Genomic DNA, 26,722 nt, shown 5'->3' on the forward strand with positions numbered 1-26,722 from the left:
TCTCAGAACATAATGGTAAGTTTTAAAAATGTATAAAGTGTTTAGATTCAAAACAACACTACAAAGCAGAATCTAACGCCTTTGAACACACTAATAAGTTATTTAAAAAAATTCCACATCCAGCTATTTCAATGTCAATACTGACACCTGGGACCTAAGCCAAGGGAAGGACTGGGTGATCTTTTCCAGAACACACTCTCCTGGTTAGCTGTTCTGGGTATACCTGGTGCCAGGTATCAGTCCCACACTCCCTTCTTTGTTTTGACATTTCCTGAACATGTTACCACAGGCTCAGGAAAGGCTAAACTTTTCTACCAGACACAGGACAGCAAAGCTTCATCAGTGGATCCAAGAGCCCTGTGTGCACCATCTTTCAGATATCATTTACAGGGTAAGAGAAACAATAACACTCTGGGCAGTTATTTCTGGGCAGTTCCAGAACTTTCCAGCTTTAAGGATATTCTGGCCTTCCCACAGACATCTGATATGACCAACATTCTTTCTTTTTCTTGCCCAACTCCAAAAGTAAACTAGCTTTTCTGCTAGATTACTCAGTGATTTTGGAAGATGTGATTATTTGTTTAGGAAACAGTCTTAATGAAAACAAAATTATTTCCAATAAAGCTTTTGACTCTGCACGGCTGGAAAAATCTTGATGTGTTAGGTCAAAAAAAAAAGATGTCTTCAGCATTCTGCTCCCCGCCAAAAGAAATTTGAAAAGGCAAATCATATTGATACTTGAAAATTCTCTAAGCTGTGAAAAGGTTTCCTCAAATGACATATACCCTTCTGCTCATTATCCTTTTCTGACTCTGATGACAGACATAACGGCCAGAGCGCTTAGTTTTCCCCCCAAATTCAATAGAATATCAAGGACCAAGGGCAACTACAAATAAAGGGAATCACAGGAAAAGAAAGAAAAGCAAACTAGGAAAAAGAATTTTAAAGGAAGGGCAAAAAAAAAATATTTTTTTTTTTATAGTAGAGAAATCTAATAAACACTATCTCAGCCAGGTGATCAAGGTTAAGATCAATGGTAAAAAAATCACGTTCATAGTATGTACCCTCAACAGGATGTGATAAGGACATTTTACCACTGTGGTGTTCCTCCCCAAAACCTGTAACTCTAATCTAACCATAAGAGAAACATCAGACAAACTCAAAACGAAGGACAGTCCACAAAATACCTGACAGTACTTCTCAAAACTGTCAAGATCATCAAACTAGGGAAGTCTGAGAAACTATCACAGCCAAGAGGAATCTAAGGAGACACAAAGACTAAATGTAATGTATCTTGGATGGGATCTTGGAACAGAAAAAAGGTATTAAACAAACAAAAGAAAAAGAACTGGGGAGCCTGGGTGGCTCAGTCGGTTGGGCGTCTGACTTCAGGTCAGATCATGATCTCACAGTCCGTGGGTTCAAGCCCCGTGTCAGGCTCTGTGCTGACAGCTCAGAGCCTGGAGCCTGCTTCAAATTCTGCCTCCCTTTCTCTCTGCCCCTCCCCTGCTCACACTCTGTCTGTCTGTCTGTCTCTCTCTCTCTCTCTCTCTCAAAAAAAAAGAATAAAGTACAGACTTTAGTTAATAATAATGTATCAGTACTGGCTCATTAATTGTCATAAATATACTACACTAATGCAAGCTGTTAACAATAGGGAAAACCAGGTGTGGGGCATATGGGAACTCTGTTCTATTAGTCTACTTGAAAAGTTTTTTAAAACGTGAAAGAAATTATAGAAAAATAAAACTACTCACAGCATGGCAGAGGAGAAAGAACACAGACTTTAGAGACAAAATCTTGGGTTTCAATCACTGCTCCATCATTTATTGGCTGTGTGATCTTAGGTAAATTACTAGGTGATTTTCTGAGCTTCAGTTTCCTCATCTGTAAAATGGGGATAATAGCAGTGCCAACCTAACTGGGTTGGTTTGAAGGTTAGATAGTTTGTTTGAAGAATCTGAGACAACCAACACCCCACCCCTAAAACGCTTTCAAGGGTGTCATCCATACACATTTCCTCAGACAGCAGGCCACTCCTGACTAATCAGAGTAAAAGGTAGCTGTTTCTACCAAGAAGCAGTTAAGAGAACACCGAGCAGTCATCCTTCTTCCTTAACAACAGTTTAGGAGTCTAGCTTTGAGCATTACACACTCACCTAACAGACCGCGATAACAAAGTGAAGTCACAGATTGTGCAGTAAGAAAAGCCAAAAGATTTTGGAGGGATCCAGGATTTCCAAATTTAGCTAGGGATATTTTCTCTTTTTTAAAAATGGAGATCCACCACTCTATTCCCAACCTCTTGAGATTAGGTGAGGCTGGTATGAGGCAGAGGAATCTATTTTTTTTAGTAAGCTTCTTCCCAGGTTACTTGGACAAAAGTGACTTTTGGCAACCTGTGACTTTTAGGAACAGTGATCTTGTCTCTACCTCTTTCACAGAGAAGAAACTGAGGCCCAACGAATACAGAAGTGATCAAGGATTAAGTTCAGAGGCAAGTGGCTCCGGAGTGGCAAGCGTAGCCTGGTTGTGTATCTCTGTCCCTGAGTGTTTTCTAAAACAAAGGGTCTGAGCCATAAGCCATCACTTGGAATTTCATGTGTGATTGATAGGGTAGAAACTGAAAAGCAAAAAAATGTATTGGACAAGAAGATTCTACAGGGAGAATGTAGTGGGAAAATCAACTGTGCTCTAGGACTCGTTAACAGAGAAGACAAGTTGAGTCTTAAATCCTTATCTAACATTTATCAACTCTCCTACCTGTGGAAAATTCTAAAACTGAAATTTGTTCCCCTTTTGTAAATGGGTGTGGGCTAATCTTGAAGTTCTGAAAACCAGAACACTCCAATTTTAAGTGCAAAAATGTGTACTTGAACATCTCTTCTTTGATTTAAAGTAACCAAAAAAGGCCATGACTTATAATGTTATTATACATTAAACAGATGCCACGATTAGCTTCCGTCTGACTAGAGGGTATTTTAGAAACAGTGTTTAGTCTTTTGAAGGACCTGTCCCAAGAACTGTGCATTTGCTGGGGAATCAGCACAGGCTGATTAAGAATTAAGGTGTTCCCTTAGCACAACTCCAGAAGGCGGAAGATTCAACTTCCTAGAACACCTGGCAAAGACTACAATGTAGACAATCGTACATTCATAATCACCGCCAGGATGTTCAATGGCCTGCTCTGCTCCCCCTCGGTTATTTTATCTAAGCGATAAAGCAATCAGAACTTCTACCGGTTCCCACGTCTACCCATCCGCCAGCGTCTGCAATCACATACTCCTTCCTGCTCCTTGGGATAAATGGTCAGTGCTCTCGTCCGTGGCCAGCCCTCTCCCTTTCTTACCCCTCGAGGACAAGCTCTAACAATCCTTCCTCTCTATCCACATCAAGTCTTCCCTCTAGATCATTCCCAGCAGCATGAATATGCTATAAAATCTGCCATCTTAAAAAAACAAACCTCTCAAATCTACATTCCCCTCCACTCAGTGCTTGGTTCCTCTGCTCTCTTTTACAGCAAAACTCTTCAAAAACGGCAATGCACTGTTTATACTTCCTGTCTTCAACTCCTCTCTTCCCACTGTCTTGAAACCATTCCAAATACACTTTCGTCCTTATCACTCATTGAAAATACTCTTCACTCAACCTAAGGACAATTCTAAGTCCTCAAATGACTTGACCTCTTCCTTGAGTAGGACCTGGCCGATTATTTCCTCCCCTCCCAGAAACACTCTCAAGTCTGGTGGCTTCTAAGATGCCTCATTCTCCTGTCTTCCCCCACCCACCTCCACAGATATGCCTTTTCTAGTTTTTTTGCTGTTTCTCCCTCTCTCCCTGATCCCCAAACAAAGCTATGTCCCAGACTTACCTTCTTCTATCTTCACTCACTTCCCTGGTCATCTCACCCAGGGAATCCATGATGCTAATCACTCCCATATGGCTATCTAGACAACTGTCTCAGGCGTGCAGGTCTCTCTGGAACTCCAGACACAACTCCGCCTGGATGTCCCAATGTGTGTTTCAAATGTAATGTGTTTCAAACTGAATCTCTCATCTCTCCTGAACTTTGCCGACCTTGGCCACCCACAGCCTTTCTTACCCATCTCAGTTAATGGCAACACTATTCCTTCAAATGCCCAGGCTAAAAATCCTTAGGACTGCCCTTGACTCTTCTCTCTTATCACACTCCACATCCACATCATGGGCAAATCCCACTGGCCCCATTCAATCCATCCAGTTGTTAACTTTCTGCTAACACCCTAACCCAAGTCACCATTTCTTGTCTAGATTATTGCTACCACTTCTTAGCTGGTCTCCTCATTCTTACACTTGTCTTCTTATACACTCTTTTCAGAAACCTAAATGGCCAGTCATTGCACTCAAAAAATGTGAAAAAGTCCCCCCGACAGCCTGAAAGTCTTATGTGTATGACACATTTCCGTCCATTATTTGTCCAACCCCCTTTCCTAGAACGTTCTCCTTTGTTCACTCTCATTCCTCATTACCCCTTGACTGTCCCAAGCACACTCCCACCTCCAGACCTTTGCACTGATCATTCTCAGTTTGGAATGTTCTTTTACTTAGCTATCCATTTGGTTCACTTCTGTACCCAATCAAGTCTTTGTTCTAATGCTACCTTCTCCATGAGGTCTACCCTTATCGACCTAGTTATAACTCCCTATTCCTGACCCTCCTTACCATGCTATAATTTTGCTTCAGTAGCAGTAACCATCTTCTAACATACTATACTATGTTATTTGGCATTTTAAATATGTCTTCCCTCATTTGGATTTGATCTCCATCAAGAGCGGGATTTGTGTCTGTTTTATTCACTCATGTGTCCCCAGCATCTAAAACAATGCCAGGCACAGAGTAGGAAATCCATAAGTATTTGCTGCAAGAACAAATGAAGGATGAGAGTAGAATTAACGGAACAAAAGGAAGGACTGTGCTGTCGTTTACGGGACGTCAAGCACTCTACTTTAAACATCAAACTCTCATAACAACTAATTACATGATACCACCACTGAAATGTGTAAAGAAATAAAAAAATTAAACTTCTTCCAAATATTTATTGTCCATTTTAGGGAACGGGCCCTCTATCTACCCAGCTGTCAAACTGAAGCATAAGTCAGCCTTGACCGGCCCTCTGACCCTCCCACAGCCAATCCATCAAGAAGTCCTGCTGATTTTATCAGAATTTCAGCTCGGGGCGCCTGGGTGGCGCAGTCGGTTAAGCGCCCGACTTCAGCCAGGTCACGATCTCGCGGTCCGTGAGTTCGAGCCCCGCGTCGGGCTCTGGGCTGATGGCTCAGAGCCTGGAGCCTGTTTCCGATTCTGTGTCTCCCTCTCTCTCTGCCCCTCCCCCGTTCATGCTCTGTCTCTCTCTGTCCCAAAAATAAATAAACGTTGAAAAAAAAAAATTTAAAAAAAAAAAAAAAAAAAAAAAAGAATTTCAGCTCAAATTCTTCCGTTTCCCTTTACCTCTACTCCTAGGACTCTAGTCCAAGTCATTACATCCCCTCACATGGTACGGGTGAGGGGATGTAATGTGAGGGCCCGTACCATGTGAGGGCCTCCTAGCTGTTCTCTCGGCTTTGTCTTCTTGCCTTCTTCAATCCATTTCCTGAGTAGCAGCAAAAGTGTTCTTTAAAATGTAAATTGGATCATATTCCTCTGCTTAAAATCTCAAAATCTCTCAGATGCTGGAGCGTGAACGAGTCAGCTCCTGTTTACATCTCAGCTCCACCTGGGCCACTCTGCTCCTTGCTCAGCGTACTATGTCTGTCCACCAAGGTCCACTTTCGGGTCCTCTTACGTGTGCTATTCTTTGCTGCCCCAGGGCCTCTGCATATGCTGGCCTCGCGTTTTCCACTCTTCATCCTTCAAATCTCAGCAAAAAAAAAAAAAGTTGCCTTCTGTTTAAAGTAGCTCTCCCCCTCTTATTCTGGCTCATTCCTTGTTTTCTCCATAGTTTGTAATAATTTGCTTGCTTGTTTTTGTTTCTCCCCCATTACAGGATACGATATACACTTCATGAGGGGAGGGGCTACAAGACAGCTGTAAAAGGAAGCAGGGGGCACCTCACTGGAAACATCTGAGAAGTACTAGCTATAGGTAGGTCTGGCTCAGCCGGAAGAGTTCTCATTCTAACATTTGTCACCACCACACTCCCTCTAGATGGAGTGCTTCTATCACTGCAAAAGGAACTAACAACCGGGATTCAGAGGCAAGTCGCATTAATTCCCATGGTTATGGACTGAACTGTGTCCTCTCAAAATTCGTATGTTGAAGCCCCAACCCCAATGTGATGGCCTTTGGGAATAGGACCTTTGGGAGATTAATGAGATTTAGATGAAGTCACAAAGTTGAGGCCTTTTATAATGGGATTGGTGCTCTTATAAGAAGAGGACGAGACACCAGAACTCTGTCTCTGCCAGATGAGGAGAGAGCAAGAGGGCAGCTGTCTCCAAGACCAGAAGACAACCCTCACCGGCACCCTGATCTCAGTCTCCTAGCCTTCAGAACTGTGAGAAATAAAGTTCTGTTGCTGAAGCCCCTAGTCTGCGGTATTTTGCTGTGGCAGCCTGAGCTGGCTAGGACACCACCCCACGTGGCAGGGCTCCTGTCTCATGTCTAGGGGCAGCCGATAAACAAGGAAAAAGGCACCTGATGCAGAAGCACCCCCCAGAAAGACTCTCCACTCCAAATGAAACTGCCCCACTGCTTGTCTGCTACTCTTCTCCACACGGCTACACTTTCAAAGACTGAACCCTGTTGAGGTTACGGCTTTAAATACCCTCTGCTTACAAATATAAGTGAGGGGACTCCACAGCTGACACCCTCCCCTCAGTCACTTTCCAACCTGCCCACCTCCGTGCGCCAGAACGGGTGAGTCAGGCACACCAAGGCGTATCAACAACGGGGTGCTGTTCAGAAAGACTCACTGATGTTTCAGTGAGGAAGTCATTTTGGCTGGGACTCATGACAGCACACAGAAGCATGTCCTCAGGCAATCTTCCCATGGGATTTCTGCCCGAAGGAGAATCTCACAGGCTTCTTTATTAAAAACTAGTGCTTGTTTGTTTAAAAAAGGAGACATTTCAAAAAACTGTCTTCCCCCCTTGAAAACTAGGCTCTAATTGTAGATTACAGTGAAGTGGCAAGCAGATTCTTTGAGACGCTTTGTTAGAAAACTGAACCTTCAGGAGCTTCTATGTTTTACAAAAGGAAACAGTCTACCATTGTATTTTTAAAGTCAGTTATTTCTCTGATACTTCTACCTTGAGGATCTCAAAACAGAGTCTTAGTGGTTTAAAAACAAAAAAAAAAAAGTCCCACATCTACCTTACAGAGGGAAATTAGGGAAATAAGCCAGTAGGTAGCAGTATGCTATGAAGGTCCCACAGTCCAGGGCTCCACTTCTAGAAGGAAGATCAACCCCCAGGCCCAAGTATCAGAAGCAAAGAGCTTGGTTACACAATAGAGAAGGGGCAGTATTGGCGTTTTGTGACTGGAATAGCCAAAACTGCTCTGGAATGAGACCTGGACACCAAGTGCGGTGGCAACAGGATGCTGAAGCTGAAGAAATCTTGGACATTTTAGATCTGTGATTCCAAATATTAATCAGTATCGCTCTCAGTGCAAGAGGGGACAGGGGGCTAGAAAAGGAAACTCTCCAAAGCACACAATTCTAAGGGCCCTAAAATAGCACTAACTTCCAAAATTTTTAAGATTAACACTTGGTCTTCTTTCTAATGATTTTAATAAAGAATTTCATCTGTACCAAACCCAGCCCCACCTGTGAGTACCTGTTGTCAGTAGGCTTCTGCTTCCTAGATTTCTCTATTGCAGGGGAAGGAACAGGAGCTTACAGCTTTGGGGAAGCAAATTATAGTTTCTTCTCTTAAAAAGGTTTTAAGCCCCTGGCTTACACAATCATAGCAGTCATTCCAGAAAAAAAGAAAAGCATAAATTAGCCATTTGAAAACAGAATCATCGAATCGATTACTACTCTCCGTATCTGTCCCAGAGAGATGCAGTCATCTGTCCACTGACAATGCAGACTTGGCGATTATGGCACGAGATGAAACTCGGGTCTCCGCACTCTTAGCCTAGGCTCTTTCTACTATACCAAGTCACTTCCCATGTAGTTATCAAACTAGTAAATCAAGACCTAAATGAGTAAGGAATCTGCCCAAGAAAACCTGAGTCTCCTTAGTCCTAGAGTGAATTCCAATCTTGAAAAGCCACATGAACGTCTGGGAAAAGCTCGTCAACAAATCTAATAGAGTACTCTACGCTCAGTGGACTCTTATTTCTCCAGCACACCGGCCCCTTCGGTCTCACGGCTGTGCCTTTTCAAACTGTCCTGCCTCAAGAGTGCAAAAACAAATCCCCAAAAGGTTAAATCAAAAAGGAGAAAATAATCAGGCTCCTGGGTGGCTCCTTTGGTTAAGTGTCTGACTTCGGCTCAGGTCATGATCTGATGGTTCGTGAGTTCGAGCCCCGCGTCGGGCTCTGTGCTGACAGCTCAGAGCCTGGCGCCTGTTTCAGATTCTGTGTCTCCCTCTCTCTCTGTCCCTCCCCTACTCGTGCTCTGTCTCTCAAAAATGAATAAACATTTAAAACAAAAAAATTTTTTAAAGAAAATAATGTAGTTTCTTTCTGCCAGAATTTTGGCATAGTGGGACTAGGCAGGAATGTATCTACTGGAGAATCTTCCCACATTCCTGAGTCGTTAAGAGTAACCAGCAGAGGCATGTTCCATACACTCCCCAAATGTCTGAGCTGGCAACAACAAAAGACATTCAGAGATCTCAGCCCTGGAACAACAGCTTCTGTCAGCGAACTACCGTTCTCACGATGCCGTGTTTCTGCTTACTTCAACTTCATACCAAAAGGCACATCACACCAGTGCGAGGACTTGAGAAAACCACACCAATGAATTCACACAGGAGTAAAATTCTGGCAGGGCACCAATACTAGTAATAAAGTATAATTTTTTTTAACTCAAAGACCTTATACAAACACATTGCTTTTAGCATTTACACAGATTTGACCTGGGACCCTAGTACCAGAGACCAACACCAAAACAGATCAGATAGAATGTCCATGCAAAGGGAGTTACCTGGTAAGAAGGCAAACATCAGCACTTTAGCTCTTACCTGAAGCCAAAGGTCGGATCCACTCTTTGCTATTTAGGTCAAGTCTCCAGAGGTCATTAAAAGCAGCATTGCAGCTGCTCTGGGTACAGCCTCCAAACACGTACATAGATTGATTAGCGTCATAATAGCATGCACCTAGAAAGAAAACAATAAAAGCATAACTGATGTTCAATACTGAAGCCCCTCTGACACCTTAACTGTAACACTTATCTTTCAAAGATCAATAATTTCAGCCATTCGGCGACTCTGTGGCCAGGTACCAACTTTCTATAACCAGCCTCTTGTCTTCAGACTGGTTAATATCACATTATTCTTTAAAATAAGGTCCAGCAAGGGGCGCCTGGCTGACAGTTGGAAGAGCATGTGACTCTTGATCTGGGGGTCGTGAGTCTGGGCTCAGTGTGGGGTGTGGAGATTATGAAAAATAAATAAACTTAAAAAAATAAAGTAAAAGAAAGCTCAGAGGAAAGCTATAGAAATATCATTTCTGAGAACACTGAGCAAATTGACAATGTCACCATTAAATAAGACCGTATAATTCCAGCAAGAGCACACAGGAATTCAGATTATGGGTGCTCAATGGGTAAAATTTCAGTACAGCTGCACAATTAACCTAAATCTGCATCCTCACCCTCTAGGGCTAGGCAGAGAGAGCCAGTGCTAGTGGATGCACTCTGTCCTCCTGTTTCTCTCCTCCAGCCCTATTACTGCTTTTGTTTTCAAATGAAACCTGAAGCACAAACTAATAAACACATCTTTACATGAAGAGAATGACAGAAAACCATTTTAATCGATGCCATGAAGTAACCACACATGAAGATCAATGTATCTCGGGGATCTCAGAAGTAGGATGGTCCCCAAGCTACGGAGAGAACAGCATGGAGGTCGTTAAGCCGAAAGCCACCAAGGTGCATCAGAAAGCCACCAAGACAGGCTGTTGGGTGCTACACAGAAAACCAGTGAAGTAACATTGAAAAAGCATCCAGGTCTCTGAGAAGAGCCTTTTCAATCAGATGATTATACACTCCTCACCGACAGACACCATTCCAAAGAAAAGGGGTAAGGACTGTGAGAGGGGCTGGGCTGTACCTCCAAAACCAGAAGGACCACAGCTAAAGTCTAGAGGAGAGGCACTGCCACCTTGTTTTGCCCTAAAAAGTTCACTTAGTCTCTATTCTTTGGAAACGATGACCCCACTCCTTACAGACTTGCATTTACTATCTTGGATCTCAGGAAGGGGGCCAAGCAAAACTTTCCTTTCCATTCATTTCATGCATACTGGTGGGAAAAAAAAGAATTCTCAATGTTCCCCTTACGTAAGAGGAAAGTGAAAAGAAACTCAGAGATTCAATCCACTAGTGCATGGTTTCAGTGACCAGTCAGCTTATTTGTAGGTCTAGTGCAGTTTAGCACACCTCTGTTTTTAAGATCTCTTCTGAACTCTGGCACCACTTAGTCAAGTTCAGAAAAAGAGAAATGCTACTGCTATAATTATCTCTGTGATATGTACTAGCTCTGGGAATAACCCTCCTTTTTTTTCTTAAATCAGCCCACCCCATAGGCCCTTTAAGGAACCTCTGCACTAGAAAGGCCAAGTCAGAAAACTTCAGGAGTTAAGAGGTACCACAGTAGTGTATTTAGTCGCTTACACCCAGTGATCTCAGCCAGTGGAAGGCACAGATCCAAATCATCTTGACCTCTGACATTGTGCAACAAAGGAGCTGCAGACTTTTCAAATTAACAGACACACTACAGTATATGAAGATTTAAATGATCTTACACTTTCCACTAACTTTCTTTGCCTTTGCAAATAACTTCTAATCTGTGTTTTAAAATCCACATCGCAGGGGCGCTTGCGTGGCTCAGTAGGTTAAGCATCTGACTCTTGATTTTGGGTCAGGTTATGATGTCCCAGTTCGGTTCATGAGAGGAGCCCTGCGTCAGGCTCCCGGCTGGGTGTGGAGCCTGCTTGGGATTCTCTCTCTCCTTCCCTCCCTCCCTCTCTCTCTCTCTCTCTTCCTCTCCCTCTGCCCCTCCCCCCCTCAAAAAAAAAAATCCACATCCTAACAAGAAAATCTATTAAGAAATAAAATCCTATGAAACTCCAATGCTCATATTTCAGATTGGTTAAGAACTGCAAATAACAAGGGGCACCTAGGTGGCTCAGTCAGTTAAGCATCCGACTCTTGATTTTGGCTCAGGTCGTGATCTCACGGTTGTGAATTTGAGCCCTGAGTCAGGCTCTTCACTGACAGCAGGGAACCTGCTTGGGATTCTCTCTCTCTCCTTCTCTCTCTGACCCTCCCCTGCTTGCACACATGTGTGTGCACAGTCTCTCTCTCAAAAATAAATGAATAAACATTTTTTAAAAAGAACTGTAAATAATGAAGGATCAAGTTTAGCTGATATTAGACAAACAAGAAGGATAATTGCTAGAGTCACATTTCAATCTCCACTAAAGGAGCTGAGCTTCAGATATCTTGGTCTTCTCATATCTTTCCTGAATTAGCTACTCCAACAAATTGACTGAAATTTTGAACGGAACCAACTGGTACCAGGCATAAAAGAACATTCTTTTCTTCTTGATAACCCACACTTACGGAAAATAAGTTAGCAATGTCCTATGGCCTCTGAAACCTTAATGTGTGTCCATTATAACAATCTTTAATAAGACAAATCTGTGATTTCATAACTAAGAGTCAAGGGCTCATTTATGTCTCCCCGTTTTTCAAACATCAACTCTTGGCAGCTGCTTCCTTCATACAGCAAAAGAGCACAGTGCCTTTATTTTTCAAAGAGGTAGCAAACATTCTTCTTCTCATTTTGGATTGAAAACCCAGCCAACAGCCGGGCCCCATGAGGTCCTTGCCACATGTATTTTAATCCTATACTAAAATAAGGCAATCGGCATTCTCCTGCTTCTCTTGGAACAAACAAAGGTTTCTGGAAGAGGAAGGCATAGGCCAAACTGTGCAAAGCTAGCAGGACTAAAATGACAAGTTTCACACACCGTATTCTCAATGTCTATCAGTTAATCAGCAATGAAGCTTAGAGAGGAAGAGAGTCAGTTTGGGCAGCTATGTTTAGAACTCCAAAATAATGGAATAAGAAAACAGCCATCAATAATACCCTCAAATATTTTAAGCATCCTACTAAGCTTTTGTTTATTGTCTATTTTTATTTAAGACATCTACATGTTGGTCTGGGTGGGTGTGGGGAGACTCAACAAGTTCAATGGGCCTTTTAGAAAGAATTAAGAATTTAAGCAAATACCAGTGCTCAAGTAGTCATTTCCCTTTTACCAACGTTCTCCACCCACATAGTTTTCTTTTCAAAACATCTAGACCAGTGGAATGTGCAATACGAAAGTTACAGTTCATAGTACAGTATGAATACTCTAAGTAACATTAAGAATGTTTATTCTAGGGGTTCCTGGGTGGCTCAGTCGGTTAAGCCTCCGACTCTTGGTTTTGGCTCAGGTCACGATCTCACGGTTTTGTGGGTTCAAGCCCCACATTGGGCTCTGCGCTGGCAGTGCGGAGCCCGCTTGGGATTCTCTGTCTCCCAGTCTCGCTCTGTCCCCCCCACCCACTTGCGCGGTCTCTCTCAAAATAAATAAATAAACTTAAAAAATAAAAAGAATGCTTATTCTAATTGCTACATTTCTCCAAATTTTCTGAAATGGCTTGATTGCTCCATGAACAACTGTTGCAAAACATACATTTCCAGTTAATATCCGATAATCCCTACTCGAAGACAAGTCAAATATTCATATCAACACACAGCAAACCAGTAGTTCTTTGGCATCCTAAACACTTCTGTACTGTAGTATACTCCTCTCTAGTGCAAGGTCTTCCAGTTGTTTCAGAGAGTCACTTGAGAAATGTTTACTTAACTCTAACTTTTGCATTCAGATGTTAAATTCTCTTTTGTTTCACACTTGTTTCCAGGGAAAGGTCCTGAGGCATGTATCCCATGCTCAGAGAGACTATGCTGTCATGTGTCTCACGTCTACAAGCCAGGACATATTTGATAATGCCTGTAATTACATAACTATGGAACAAGCAAGGCTGGTTATCCCGTTTGGGCCTGCTTAGCTACTACAGGAGCACAGCTAGCATGGGTGTGACATGACCTGACCCTATTTGCAGCCTTCACTGAAATACAAAAAGCACGATGCTGGAGACTCAACACATCCCTATATTAATCTGAAAAGGACATTCTCTGTTAGTCAAGGTTTGCATGATCGGTCACGCGCACACTCACCAAAGAGTTAGGAAAACTGGCTTCATTTTCCTTCCCCTCTTTGTCCCAGACTTTTAAACAGGAAAGAAGCTGTACTGCTACATCTTTGTTACACTTAATTTCACAGAATTCAATGATTTCAACTATGGACCAAGTGTTGTGAAAGGTGCATGGATGTCTAACACCTGGAACCTGCTTGTCCTCAAGCAGACAACCATTTGAGGAAGAGATCTCTTCACCACTCTATCCTTTTGCAGTTAAAAACATATTTTTGGGGGCGTCTGGGTGGCTCAGTTGGTTGAGCGTCTGACGTCAGCTCAGGTCATGATCTCACGGTTCGTGGGTTTGAGTCCCTCCTTGGGCTCTGTGCTGACAGCTCAGAGCCTGGAGCCTGCTTTGGATTCTGTGTCTCCCTCTCTCTGCCCCTCCCCCGCTTGCAGTTGCTCTCTCTCTCAAAAATAAAATGAACATTAAAAAAAATCTTCAAAAAAAAAAAAAGAAGAGCCAAGGAACTTACTTCCCAAGTTTAAAATTCTTCTTTCATATGCAGCCTCTCCAACACAGACAATTATGGCGACAGACAGATGGTAATAAACAGTAAAAGAAAAGGCAAGAGCAGTGTTTTAGGGGTGTATAGGCAGAGGAAAAAAAGATCTTAATCTCCATGGCAGGGAATCTGACAGGAGCTTGTGAAGAGGTGGCTTTTGGCTTTATCTCTGAGATGGGTTTTAGAGGATAGAACCCTTTAGTCCATTAACAATGGGCAAACAAGTCCAGGGACGAAAAGGGGAACTGGAGGGGAAGGGAGAAGGAAGTCAGGGCATCCAAGCAAGGCCATCAAGTAGGGAAGTGTAAGACCTAACAAGGAGTCTCGTGTGGGTGGAGCCTGGCTGTGTGAAGATGTGGGAGAGATTCAGGCTGAAAGAGTAAGCTGGGGCCTCGAAAGCCAAGGGGAGTGGAAACTCCTCCATCAGTGTGGAAAGACTTAGGTTTTTTAGCAGAGGAGTGATGAGACTGGTCTGATGCTTCACTTACAGGGTTCCCAACAGGGACTCCTGTTATTTTAGGCAGGTCCATTCTCTTTGTGGAGGAGCAGCCCACTCACTGCAGGACACCGAGCATTCCTGCCTACTAAATGCATACAGTGCTACCCAGTCAAGCAAATGAACAATGACCTTACACATTTCCAAATGCCCTAGGAGGTGGCACTGTCCCCAGCTTTAGAGATGGTTGCCAACAGTGTCTCGTTCAGGTTCAGATGGAGAACCTGAACTTCTTATTTATGAAATCATTTAGAAAAGATTTAGTTAAGATAGAATGTAATCATTCTAATGAGTAATGTAATCATTACATTCATAAATGTGAGTAATGGGAAAAATAAGGAAAGATATGAGAGAGATTGCAGAGATGAACAGAATCAACAAGATCTGACTTTTGTTACTGAAGGAAGAAGAGGAATTGAGGATAAATCCGAGAATTCACACTTGTGTAACTGCGAGAATGATAATGCCATTAACTAAATTATGGAGAGGGGAAAACTTGGGAGGAACTACTGAATTCCACTTTTAGCTGACTAGATATGAAGCATCTGTGTATCTCTGTGGCAATATGAGCAAAGAATTGGAAATGCAGATCTCCAGCTCAATGTGAATCAGGAATAAGAAATACAATTGAGGGGTATCTGGGTGGCTTAGTCAGTTGCATCCACCTCTTGACTTCAGCTCAGGTCATGATCCCAGGGTCATGGGATTGAGCTCTGTGTCAGGCTCCATACTGAGCCTGGAGCCTGCTTGAGATTCTCTCTCTCCCTCTCTCTCTCTCTCTCTCTCTCTCTCTCTCTTCCCTCCCCTGCCTGCCCCTCTCCCCACTTGCTTGCTCTTGCTTGCGCTCTGTCTCTAAAAAAAAAAAAAAAAAAGGAGAGAGAAAGAAAGAAAAAGAAAAAAGAAATAAAATTGAGCTCTGGGGAGAAACATGCAGTAGGAAGAGGAAGGAGCTAAGGAAAGACATTGAAGGAATTCCTTGTTTTCAACTTATTCTGAAAAATGCCCATTTCTGTGTAACAGTTCTCTTCAGTCTGCCAGCATGCAGAGAGAAAGGCAACAGTGAGAGATGAGCTGAGAGAGGAAACGAGACACACAGACACCTTTTTAAAAAATCTATGGCACCTTTGGGGCGCCTGGGTGGCTCAGTGGGTTGAGCGTCCGACTTTGGCTCAGGTCATGATCTTGCAGTTTGTGGGTTTGAGCCCTGTGTCGGGCTCTGTGCTGATGACTCAGAGCCTGGAGCCTGTTTCAGATTCTGTGTCTCCTCTCTCTTTGCCCTTCCCCTGCTTGCTCACTGTCTCTCTCTCAAAAATAGATAAACATTAAAAAACTTAAAAAAAAAAAATCTATGGCACCTTTTCTTGGATTTTAAATGAAGACATGAAAAAAAATTTAAGGTAAAAACAAATATTGAAATCCACCAACCTCTGAATTTCTGTGAGATTACTCACTCTATTTTTCTTCTCTATGTCCCCTGCAAATAACTGTCACTATTTTGTAATGATACTCTTTCAAAAGCTAGTTAATTGAAAAATTTTTTTTCTTCTCTCATTAGAAAGCTAAATTGTCTGTCCTGTGATAATTACTCACCCCTGAATACTTCCCAGCTTGGTTTCTACTTTATCCAGACTCACTCCATTTCCCTCACTTAGGGTTCTTAAAAATACTTGTTTCAAAAAACCATCTTCAAACAGTCTTTAGAAACTCTGTCTCTGCCTCTCATTCCAATTACCTGTCAGTAACTGAAGTTAACCCTCCCTCAACAACAAATACTGGATCTAACATGGATTCTCCTGTAATTTCATTACATATCCTTTAAAATTTTTTTTTGTTAATGTTTGTTTATTTTTGAGAGGGAGGGAGAGAGAGACAGAGACAGAGACACAGAGACAGAGAATGAGTGGGGGAGGGGCAGAGAGAGGAGACACAATCTGAAGCAGGCTCCAGGCTCCAGGCTCTGGGTTGTCAGCACAGAGCTAGATCTAGGGGCTCAAACTCACAAACCCATGAGATCATGACTTGAGCTAAAGTGACTAAGCCACCCAGGTGCCCCTCATTACATATGCTTGACAAGGATTCATTTATAGTCTTAAATGAATTAAGTATTGAAGTGTGGATTCCTGAAAACATTCAAGTCCCTTTCAAAAACTATTTTTGTAGTAAGAAGGAGAGGAAGAGAAAGGGGGGGGGAGGAGGAGGAGGAAGGAAGGGAGAGAGGAAGAGAAGGAAGTACCGGTAGTAGTAACAGTAGCCTGGGCTTTGTTTTTTGTTTGTTTGCTTGCTTTTTAACATTTATTCATCTTTTGAGAGATAGAGTGGGGGGGGGGGGGGAGGGAGACACAGAATCCGAAGCAGGATCCAGGCTCTGAACTGGCAGCACAGAGCTGGACGTGGAGCTTGGACCCACGAACCACGAGATCATGATCAGAGCCAAAGTCAGATGCTTAACCGACAGTGGCCCGTTTCTGTTTTTAATGTTTATTTATTTAATTTGAAAGAGAGAGCAAGTGGGGCACCTGGGTGGCTCAGTCGGTTGAGCATCCGACCTCGGCTCAGGTCATGATCTCACGGTTCCAGCCTCAGCCTCGCGTCGGGCTCTGTGCTGACAGCTCACAGCCCAGAGCCTGCTTCGGATTCTGTGTCTCCCTCTCTCTCTGCCCCTCCCCCACTCATGCTCTGTCTCTCTCTGTCAAAAATAAATAAACATTAAAAAAAAATTTTTTTTGAAAGAGAGAGCAAGTCAGTGTGAACGGGGGAGGCACAGAGAGAGACAGAGAAACCCAAGCAGGCTCCATGCTGTCACCGCAGAGCCCAATTTGGGGCTCTATCTCACGAACTATGAGATCACAACCTGAGCTGAAATCAAGAGACGCTCAATGGGCTGAGCCATTCAGGTGCCCTGTTTACGTTTTTTGTTTTTCAGTAGTTGCTGTTAATGGCCTTTTCCACTCTGTTGACATTTGCACTAATGGTACAAAAGCAATGCAGAGTAAAACTGTTACAGCCTGTGCAAAACTCAAGGCAGGGGCATTTAAATAAAGAAAACCAGTTCTGACTTCACAGACCCCCCAAAAGGGTCTCACAGATTGCCCTCTTCCCCAGAGGCCTAGGAATCACACTTTGAGACCCACTGCCCTAGGAGGGTTACGACAGCAAAAGTAAAACAGCTCCTGGAGAGAACGGAGAACACGGCAACAATCTGGCCTGCTCCTTTGATCTATTTAGATCCAGTTCCAAGACAATGATAAATTATAATTATGTACTGAATTCTCCTCTGGAAATGAGAATACAACACAGGGTTTGGGACAGCCAGCCTCCAAGATGGCCTCCAAAGGTCCTCATGGCCTGGTATTTACCCTGCTGGTCAATATCTGTGTGACCAATAGAATGGATCAGGAAAGAGGTTCATTTCAGAGATTAGGTTGTAAAAGACACTACAGCTTCTATCTTGGTGTCTCTCTTTCTCTCTCTCTCCCCCCCCCCCCCAATCATTCATTCTTTCATTCTGTGGGTAGCCAGCTACCAAGTCATGAGCAGCTCCACAAAGAGGTCCAAGTCCTTTTTCTTTTTTTTATGTTTATTTATGAGAGAGAGAGAGAGCAAGCATGAACAGGGTAGGGACAGAGAGAGAGGGAGACACAGAATCTGAAACAGGCTCCAGGCTCTGAGCTGCCAGCACAGAGCCCGACATGGGGCTCAAACCCATGAACTGCAAGATCGTGACTAGAGCCAACGTTGGATGCCTAACCGACTGAACCACCCAAGTGCCCCCAGAGGTCCAAGTCCTAAGGAACAGACACCTCCTGTGAACAGTTACTTGTGTGAACCTGGAAGCAGACCGCCTGGGCCCCAGTCAAGCCTTCAGGTGACTACAGCCCTGACAGACTGGCTGCAACCTCATCAGAGACACTGAGCCAGAACTTCCTAGCTAACCACTCCCAGATTCCTGACCCTTGGGAACTCTGTGGGATAATAAATGTTTTAAGCTGCTAAGTTTTTTAAACAACATGAATAACCAATACACTCTCCTTCCCTCAAGAGTTCCAAATATCCATAGTTATCATGATAAGCACTGGATATTGTACAGAAGTACTGAATCACTACACTGGACACCTGAAAGTAATATAACACGGTACATTAACTATACTGGAATTAAAATTAAAACCTGAATAACACAAAAGAGTTCAAAATTAGCAGTAATATTCAAGAGTATCAAAAAGTTGGGGCACCTGGGTGGCTCAGTCGGTTAAGCGTCCGACTTCGGCTCGGGTCATGATCTCACCGTTCATGAGTTCAAGCCCCATGTCAGGCTCTGTGCTGACAGCTCAGACCCTGGAGACTGCTTTGGATTCTGTGTCTCCCTCTCTCTGCCCCTCCCCCACTCGTGCTCTCTCTCAAAAATAAACATTAAAAATTAAAAAAAAAAAAGAGTATCAGAAAGTATCAAAATCAGTATTTCAGACAACAACAAAGGCTCAGAACAGGAAAATATTTTCTATGAGCTAAAGAGTTGAGAGGTTTCACGATGGAGCCAGAACTTCAATGGAGTCTTCAAGGAAAGGCAGGCTTTAGCTAAGTGGATACAAACACTCCAGGGAGGAAGAATCCAGCATGGCAATGTGACAGCTTGAAAGAGGAGAGCTCTTGGGCAAAGCTGGGAGATGATGTGGTAAATCTGAACACAGGTCAAATTAAAGAGGGCTCTGAATATAAGACTAAGTTTAACTTTTATCTTGTAAGCAACAGGCACTGAAGGTTTCTGAACTGGGAAGTAATATAATTAAAGCTGTAATTATGAGAAAGTATTTAGAGCTCCCTCACCCCCACCCCACTGCCACGAGCTTTCTTTATGGAGAACCATTATTAATGTACCTGTACGGGCCTAAGATATACCACATCTTAATCTCATTTTGATGAAGGTATGAATCACTAATAGAATAAAATGGTGTCTACAAAAATCAAATTCAAATGGAGAGTTAATTCTAGAATAATCTAAAAACTCTAAATTAGGGGCACCTGGGTGGCTCAGTCGGTTAAGCATCTGACTTCGGCTCAGGTCATGATCTCGTGGTTCGTGAGTTCAAGCCCCACCTCAGGCTCTGTGCTGACAGCTCAGAGCCTAGAGCCTGCTTCGGATTCTGGGTCTCCCCCTCTCTCTGCCCCTCCCCTGCTCACGTGCTCGCGCGCTCTCTCTCTCTCTCAAAAATAAACAAACATTAAAAAAATTTAAATAAAAATAGAAACTCTAAATTGTGTCTTATTTACCAGAGCATTTATAATTTTACTATTTAAATTGACATTTTAAAATTAATACCCTTCATGTTCAAAATCTTTGTGTGATCCCAGCCAAATTCAGTGTTGGCTAAACATATACTATGTTAAAATAAAGAATTATTTTAACTCTTAGTGTTAAGCTCTGGTTACTCCCTAAGCAGGATCTTGGAAACACCTTTCTGTACTTCTTTGATATCCTCTTACTTGATATCAATGTTCAAGTCTACGATAACACCTTGACCTCTTTGGGGTAGAGATATTAGAAAAATTCAAATATAAAATTATACCAAGGTGCCTATGCTGTACTTAGGCTCACACTCTTCCCTGATTCTAAAGTTAATATAAGTCCTCATTTTACATTCTCTTCATTAAAAAGTCAAATAAAATACATGCCTCCAGAGGAATTTTTGGAAATATGACTACGGGCAGGATGGCATCTACTCTCACAGTAAATACTTACTGTGTGAGAACCGTTGAGTGATCGGGGTTCCAGGATAAGGGTAAGTCCGACTCTCCCATTGAATGTTTCCTTCCTGGACAGCCTTTATGAAACCATGATAACACTGGTGGGCTACACCTAAAGACAAAAATAACAAATGCTTCAGCCTGGATACTTCACTTTCAACCAAATTATTAAAACTGCATCTATTAGCTGTCACATAACTTCTATAAAACCTAAGTTTCTTATTTTTCATTCAAAGTAAGAAACAGAATTTCGAAAGTAGAAGATCCAATCCTTTCACTTTACAAAGGCTCAGGGTGGCTAAGTGTTACAAAGGTCAAGGTTACAAAATCAGCTCACACTATAAGTCTGCTCCCTTTATGTCATATCTTAAAGCAACACATTAAAATAATTGGTAGAGGCACCTGGCCAGCTCAGTCAGTAGAGCATGTGACCCTTGATCTCAGAGACGTAAGTTTGAGCCCCACGATAGGCATAAAGGTTACTTTAAAAGTAAGTAAATAACGGGTGCCTAGGTGGCTTAGTCAGTTAAGCATCCAACTCTTGCTTTTGGCTCAGGTCATGATATTGTGGTTTGTGAGACAGAGCCCCAGTCAGGCTCCATGCTGACAACACAAAGCCTGCTTGGGATTCTCTCCCCCCCTCCCCCACTCACACTTTTTCTCTGACTCTCTCAAAATAAATAAATAAGCTTAAAAAATAAAATTAAAATTAAATTAATTTAAATAATTGGAATTGTTTAAACAAAGCAAAGGGACTGGGGGTAATTTAGCTTTGGGAAAAAGAGCACGGTAAAACAGCGTCTGGAATATAAAAAACAGGTGTTCATAAATGCCTATGGTTAGACCATGGGAACCAAGAAGCATATTCCATCTTAATAAACGAGGAGACAATAATTAGCTTACACTGAATTATGAAATGATGAATTTACAACTAAGGAAAGCTGTTTTAAAAAGTGAGCACTTGTACTATAATGGTGGATACATATCATTACACATTTGTTCAAACCCACAGAATGTGCACCCCAATGTAAACTCTGGACTTCGGGTGATGATGATGTGTCCATGCAGGTCTGTCAACTGCAACAAATGCACCGGGGTATGTTGATAGTAGGGGAGGTTGTGGATGTGGGAAAACAGGAAATGTCTGACCTTTCTGCTCAATTTTGCTGTGAATCTAAAACCACTCTAAAAAATAAAGTCTATGGGGGCGCCTGGGTGGCTCAGTCAGGCGAACGTCTGACTTGGGCTCAGGCCATGATCTCACAGCTCATGATTTCAAGCCCTGCTTTGGGCTCTCTGCTGTCAGCATGGAGCCTGCTAGGATCTTTGGAGCCTTTGTCTCCCTCTCTCTGCCCCTTCCTAGCTTGAGCTCTCTTAAGAAAGAAAGAAAAATAAAAGTCTTTGTTTTTTAAAAGGTGAGAGCTTCATGTTTCTGGAACAATCTATGTTTTTAACACATGAAATGACTACCTTATTTCAAAGAGCAACATTTTGAATGAAGAGTACAATAATTTATGTTACACTTTGAAAGAATGTATCATTTTTTTAATTCATGTCACCTTAGTGGATCCTTAAGCAGGATCACAGTATTTAAAAATGTTTTCCAATGATGATTACTATCCTTTGGCTGAACTCACAGTTAAGAACTGGAATATTAAAAGATAGTCATCTTTAATGTGTGACTACAGTGCCAACTATACTCTGATGAAGAAAGTAACAGACTTGAAAATGTTGAATTGAGGTAAGGCAGTAATGAATAAGGGACAGATACATAATGATAGAGAGGGGGAAAGAAGAAGCTATCCTGGCAGTGACTTCCTTCTCCCAGAAGATCTAAGACTGTGAGTGCTAGGTTAGGGTTCCTCCCTCTTTAAAATAAAAAAGTGTGTGTGTGTGTGTGTGTGTGTGTGTGTGTGTGTGTGTATAAATGTATGTATATGTATGTATGCATGCATGTATGTATACATATATGTATGTGAATATACATACATATGTATATATACATACATATGCACATATCTATGTGCATATGCTATATATATATACACACACATACATACATATCAAAACAGTAAGAATGCCATATAAAACCAAGAATAAACTCGTAACTTTGATTAGTTCATAGCCCCTCATCTGTGATTCTTCCACCTCTATTTTAGAGGTGAAATCATCTATTTTCACAGGGTAAGCATTCAATCTCTACTGAAGGGTCCATTAAATCTGCAAAGAGAAAGCAAGCATTACCAGTTGTAAGCAGATGAGCACAGGACCCAGCAAACGGTTTCAACACAGCTGGTCCTCAGCCTTCTAGGTTGGGTTCTGAGCAATTGACAATGACCCCATGCCCCATGAGAACCACCCTGATGAAAGGAAATGATTTTAAGACTGATTCTGATCTAAAGGTTTTTTCCTGTCATGTTTCTGACTGCCTGTTCCCACTAGGAAGGAACAAACTGCTTGATCAAAGTTTATTCAACTGGCTTGGTCTTCATTCAAAAATGGGCCCTTTGCAGTTAAAATGTAACTGTAAATGTAAAACTGTAAATGTAAAAAAAATAACTGCTATCTATTAAATTAAAAATACACCACCCCTAAGTACAACATTTAGCTAAAGTTGAAAACTTGATTAGAAAATGGAAGACGGGTGTGTGGGTGGCTCAGTCTGTTAAGCTGCTGGCTCTTGATTTTGGCTCAGGTCACGGTTCTTGGGATCAAGCCCTGAGTAGGGCTCTGTAGACTGACAGTGAGGAGAGCCTGCTTGGGATTCTCTTTCTCCCTCTGACCCTCCCCAATTCATGCTCACTCGTGTGTTCTCTCTCTCTCTCTCCCTCTCAAAATAAATAAACATTGAAAAAAAAAAAACAAAAGAAGGGGTGCCTGGGTGGCTCAGTTGGTTAAGCATCTACCTTCAGTTCAGGTCATAATCTCATGGTTCGTGAGTTTGAGCCCTGCATCTCTGCTGTCAGCACAGAGCCTGCTTCAGATTCTCTCTTTCTCTCTCTCTCAAAAATAAATAAACGTTAAAAAAAAGAGAGAGAGAAAAATGGGAGAAAAAGAGGAGAAACTCATTTTTAAAAGTAAAAGAGGGACACCTGAGTGGCTCAGTTGGCTAAGCGTCCGACTTCAGCTTGGGTCATGATCTTGCGGGTCCATGAGTTCGAGCCCCTTGTCAGGCTCTGTGCTGACAACTCAGACCCTGGAGCCTACTTCAGATGCTGTGTCTCCCTCTCTCTCTGCCCCTTCCTCACTCACATTCTGTCTGTCTCTCTCTCTCGAAAATAAACATTAAAAAAAAACATTTTAAAAAGTAAAAGCTATGCATAGAGCCTTTATCACTTAGAGATAAAATAAAGCAGTAAATACTTGCACAATCCCATATTTGCCACAATTAGCTACTTTAAGAAACAAAATGATATCCTCTTAAAGAACACGGACACTAAAGCCAGACTGCCTGAATGTGGATCTTCGATCCCCCGTGATACCCGTGTGACCTTGGGTAAGTTACTTAACTGTGCCTCTCACACTCTTGTTTCTTCACCTGTTCAGAGTTTTCTGTGAGGATAGTAAAGCAGTCACAACAGTGGCTGACAATGGTAAGAGGTATATTAACATTAGCTGTACTGTTATCCCACATCCATCCCTGCTTCGTCTGTTCAAGAACAACACAATTTACCAGACCAACTCTAAGAATATGCAAAAAAAGAATCCACATTTTAAAACTGCAAGTTGGATTAAATACTACAAAATCCAAGCTGTTCATAAAACTAACCAGAATTAAGAGAAAAGGAAAATGTACAGTTAATTGTCTAACACTAAATTTTAGAACCACAATAAATTTAAGGGAGAAAGGAGAAAACGAAACTGGGACCTTAAAAATAAACCATTAAGACAAATTTAAATAGATAAATAAGCCTTCCACTTTGCACAGTACCTTTGATAAGTCGATACCACTGTTTGCAGACAAGGGCTGCAGTTTTGTGTTCCTGGTATGGTGAAAGAAAGGACAGGATATACTCCAAAACTTCTTCTGGCAGCTCAGACATGGGCCTATTATGTCTAGTCTCTTCCACCTCCAGTACCGGGTGGGGCTCCTCATCTTGCTCCATTGTCCCTTCCAGCACAGTGTCTTCTTGGTCCACGGCCATGAAACTGTCATCTTCACTGTCCGAGGAGCTGGCCATGACATTCCACTCAACAGCTATAGTGGGAAATGAACAAACATCAGTATACACCATCAGAAGCTCTGAAATAACTCAGGCACATGCATCCAAGCTGCACATGATATTTTTTAGACCCTCGGTGTGAAATCTGTTCTCCAGCACTTTCCCACACTAGTTGAGAGCCACCTTAATTTGACAGGTAGAGCTCAAATACCAAGCCCATCCCAAATATCTAACAAATCCCTAACGGCTTCTTTATTATTATTATTTTTTTTTTTTTGAGACTTACTTATTTGAGAGACAGAGAGAGAGAATGCATGCAGGATGGGCAGAGAGAGAGGGAGAAAGAATCCCAAGTAGTCTGCACACTGTCAGTGTGGAGCCAATGCGGGACTCGATCCCAGGATCATGACTTAAGCTGAAACCAAGAGTAAGACACTCAACCAACTGAGCCACCCAGGCACCCCTAAAAGCTTCTGATTATATTTTTTCTCTCCACTGTAAATCAGAATGACAGCCGAGTTCTGGCATAACCATAAAACACGAAAGTTGTTCCGTAACAGCTCCTCTAAGGCAAGCATCTGACTGGCAGACAGCAAAAGGAACAGCAACTAAACTCCCTTGGCCAGTAACATGATTCAAGACCTCAGACTTCAAAGGAAAAACTAACTGAGGGTCCTATAAAGAGTAGTAAGAACATTCTGAGGATGTGGATTAAGAAAAGTTTTTCTTACAAAGTCTTCTTACATAAGACAATTCACTTATAAGGATAATAAACGTTCCAAGAATAGGCTTACCCAGCTAAAATACCAAATACTAGGCAACATTTGTATTAGAAAACATCAAAACAGATCTAGGGAGTAAGAAACCAGAAATAATATATATGCCCATCAACAATGTTACAGATAAATTGTGGTCCATTCACACAATGGAACTTCTGCGAGACACCCACACAGGTAACTCTCAAACACAACACTGAACCAAAGACAGAAGAGTGCATACTACATGGCCACGCTTATATCAGATTCAAAACCAGGTAAAATTAATTCATGCTCTTCAAAGTGAGTGCCGCAGGGGTGCTGGTGAAGTTGTTTCCTGATTGGGTAATGTTATATGGATATGTTCAGTTTGTGATAAATTCACCAAGATGAGCACTTAATGTTTAATGCACTTCTCTAAAGTTTATCAAAATAAGCCATTATCAAGTTACCTCTTGTGAAGGTATTTAAAAAAATCATTATGACTGAGTTTTAATTTCTCTATTCCCTAAATTTTCTAGAAAGAGCACAACATGTTGAAATATACATGCAGAGGCAGACAACTCACTCACACCATTCCCATGATGTTTCATGCACAGCCTGGGGTAAAAAACAGTAAAATGAAGGGAGTAGGGTGATTTATGTAAGAAGTGTGTCACAGGTTATATTACCCAGGAAGCAAATGCTAAAAAAACAAAATTCGGAATGAAAAAATGTTTCATGGGGAGAAGTCTTGTGAGAAGAAAAAAGAAGGAAGCAGGACTGGGCGGGGGGAGCAGAGTGTGATGCAGATTTGACAACGCCTGGAACAAGGCAGCCATTTAGAAGGCTCCAGAATGCAGCATATCTGTCATTGCTCTGCTCAGCCACTGGCTGGGGGGCTGCTCCAAAGCTGAGGCTGACCCTGAAGAGACTAACAGCTTTCTTCAGTTACACTCCTTACAGATGGGCAGGAAGTCTTTTCTTGAAAGGACATCTGAGTTTGTTTTCTTATTTTCTAATACACCTATTCCCCTTGACCACACATACCTACCCAGACCATTCACTATGCCATTCACCTTACAAATTTCCAGCATTGCCTCGAGCACTGATGTAAAGAACAAAAAATAATGGGAAAAGAAGAGTGATTCTGAAATACACTTGGGGTTTTGAGAAAGATCTGAAATGTTCTAGGGGCACCTGGCTGGCTCAGTCAGCAGGGCATGCTACACTTGATCTCAGGGTTGTGAGTTCGAGCCCCACATTGGTTACAGAGATTACTTAAAAAAATAAAATCCTTTTTTTATTATAATTTTTTAAAAAGAGAGATAGGGGGCGCCTGGGTGGCGCAGTCGGTTAAGCCTCCGACTTCAGCCAGGTCACAATCTCGCGGTCCGTGAGTTCGAGCCCCGCGTCGGGCTCTGGGCTGATGGCTCGGAGCCTGGAGCCTGTTTCCGATTCTGTGTCTCCCTCTCTCTCTGCCCCTCCCCCGTTCATGCTCTGTCTCTCTCTGTCCCCAAAAGAAATAAACGTTGAAAAAAAATAAAAATAAAAAAAAAATAAAAAGAGAGATAGGGCAGGGGAGGGGGCAGAGGGAGAGGGAGGGAGAGAGGGAGAGAGAGAGAGAG

At 42.3% G+C, this 26,722-nt stretch overlaps 1 protein-coding gene across 1 annotated transcript in view; it reads right to left on the bottom strand.

The window, feature by feature from the left end:
- The window catches only part of FBXO42 (F-box protein 42), a 95,669-nt gene that overhangs the window by 22,213 nt on the left and 46,734 nt on the right, over window positions 1-26,722 (bottom strand). The window contains exons 2-4 of the mRNA XM_030324874.2: window positions 24,129-24,395; window positions 20,193-20,309; window positions 9,171-9,305 (exon numbers count right to left, since the gene is read on the bottom strand). Coding sequence (XP_030180734.1) covers window positions 9,171-9,305; window positions 20,193-20,309; window positions 24,129-24,378 — 502 coding nt within the window. The 5' untranslated portion in view covers window positions 24,379-24,395. The remainder of the gene's footprint in view (window positions 1-9,170; window positions 9,306-20,192; window positions 20,310-24,128; window positions 24,396-26,722) is intronic.

The sequence above is a fragment of the Lynx canadensis genome, chromosome C1 (genome assembly GCF_007474595.2).
Source record: "Lynx canadensis isolate LIC74 chromosome C1, mLynCan4.pri.v2, whole genome shotgun sequence".
NCBI classification, from domain to species: domain Eukaryota; kingdom Metazoa; phylum Chordata; class Mammalia; order Carnivora; family Felidae; genus Lynx; species Lynx canadensis.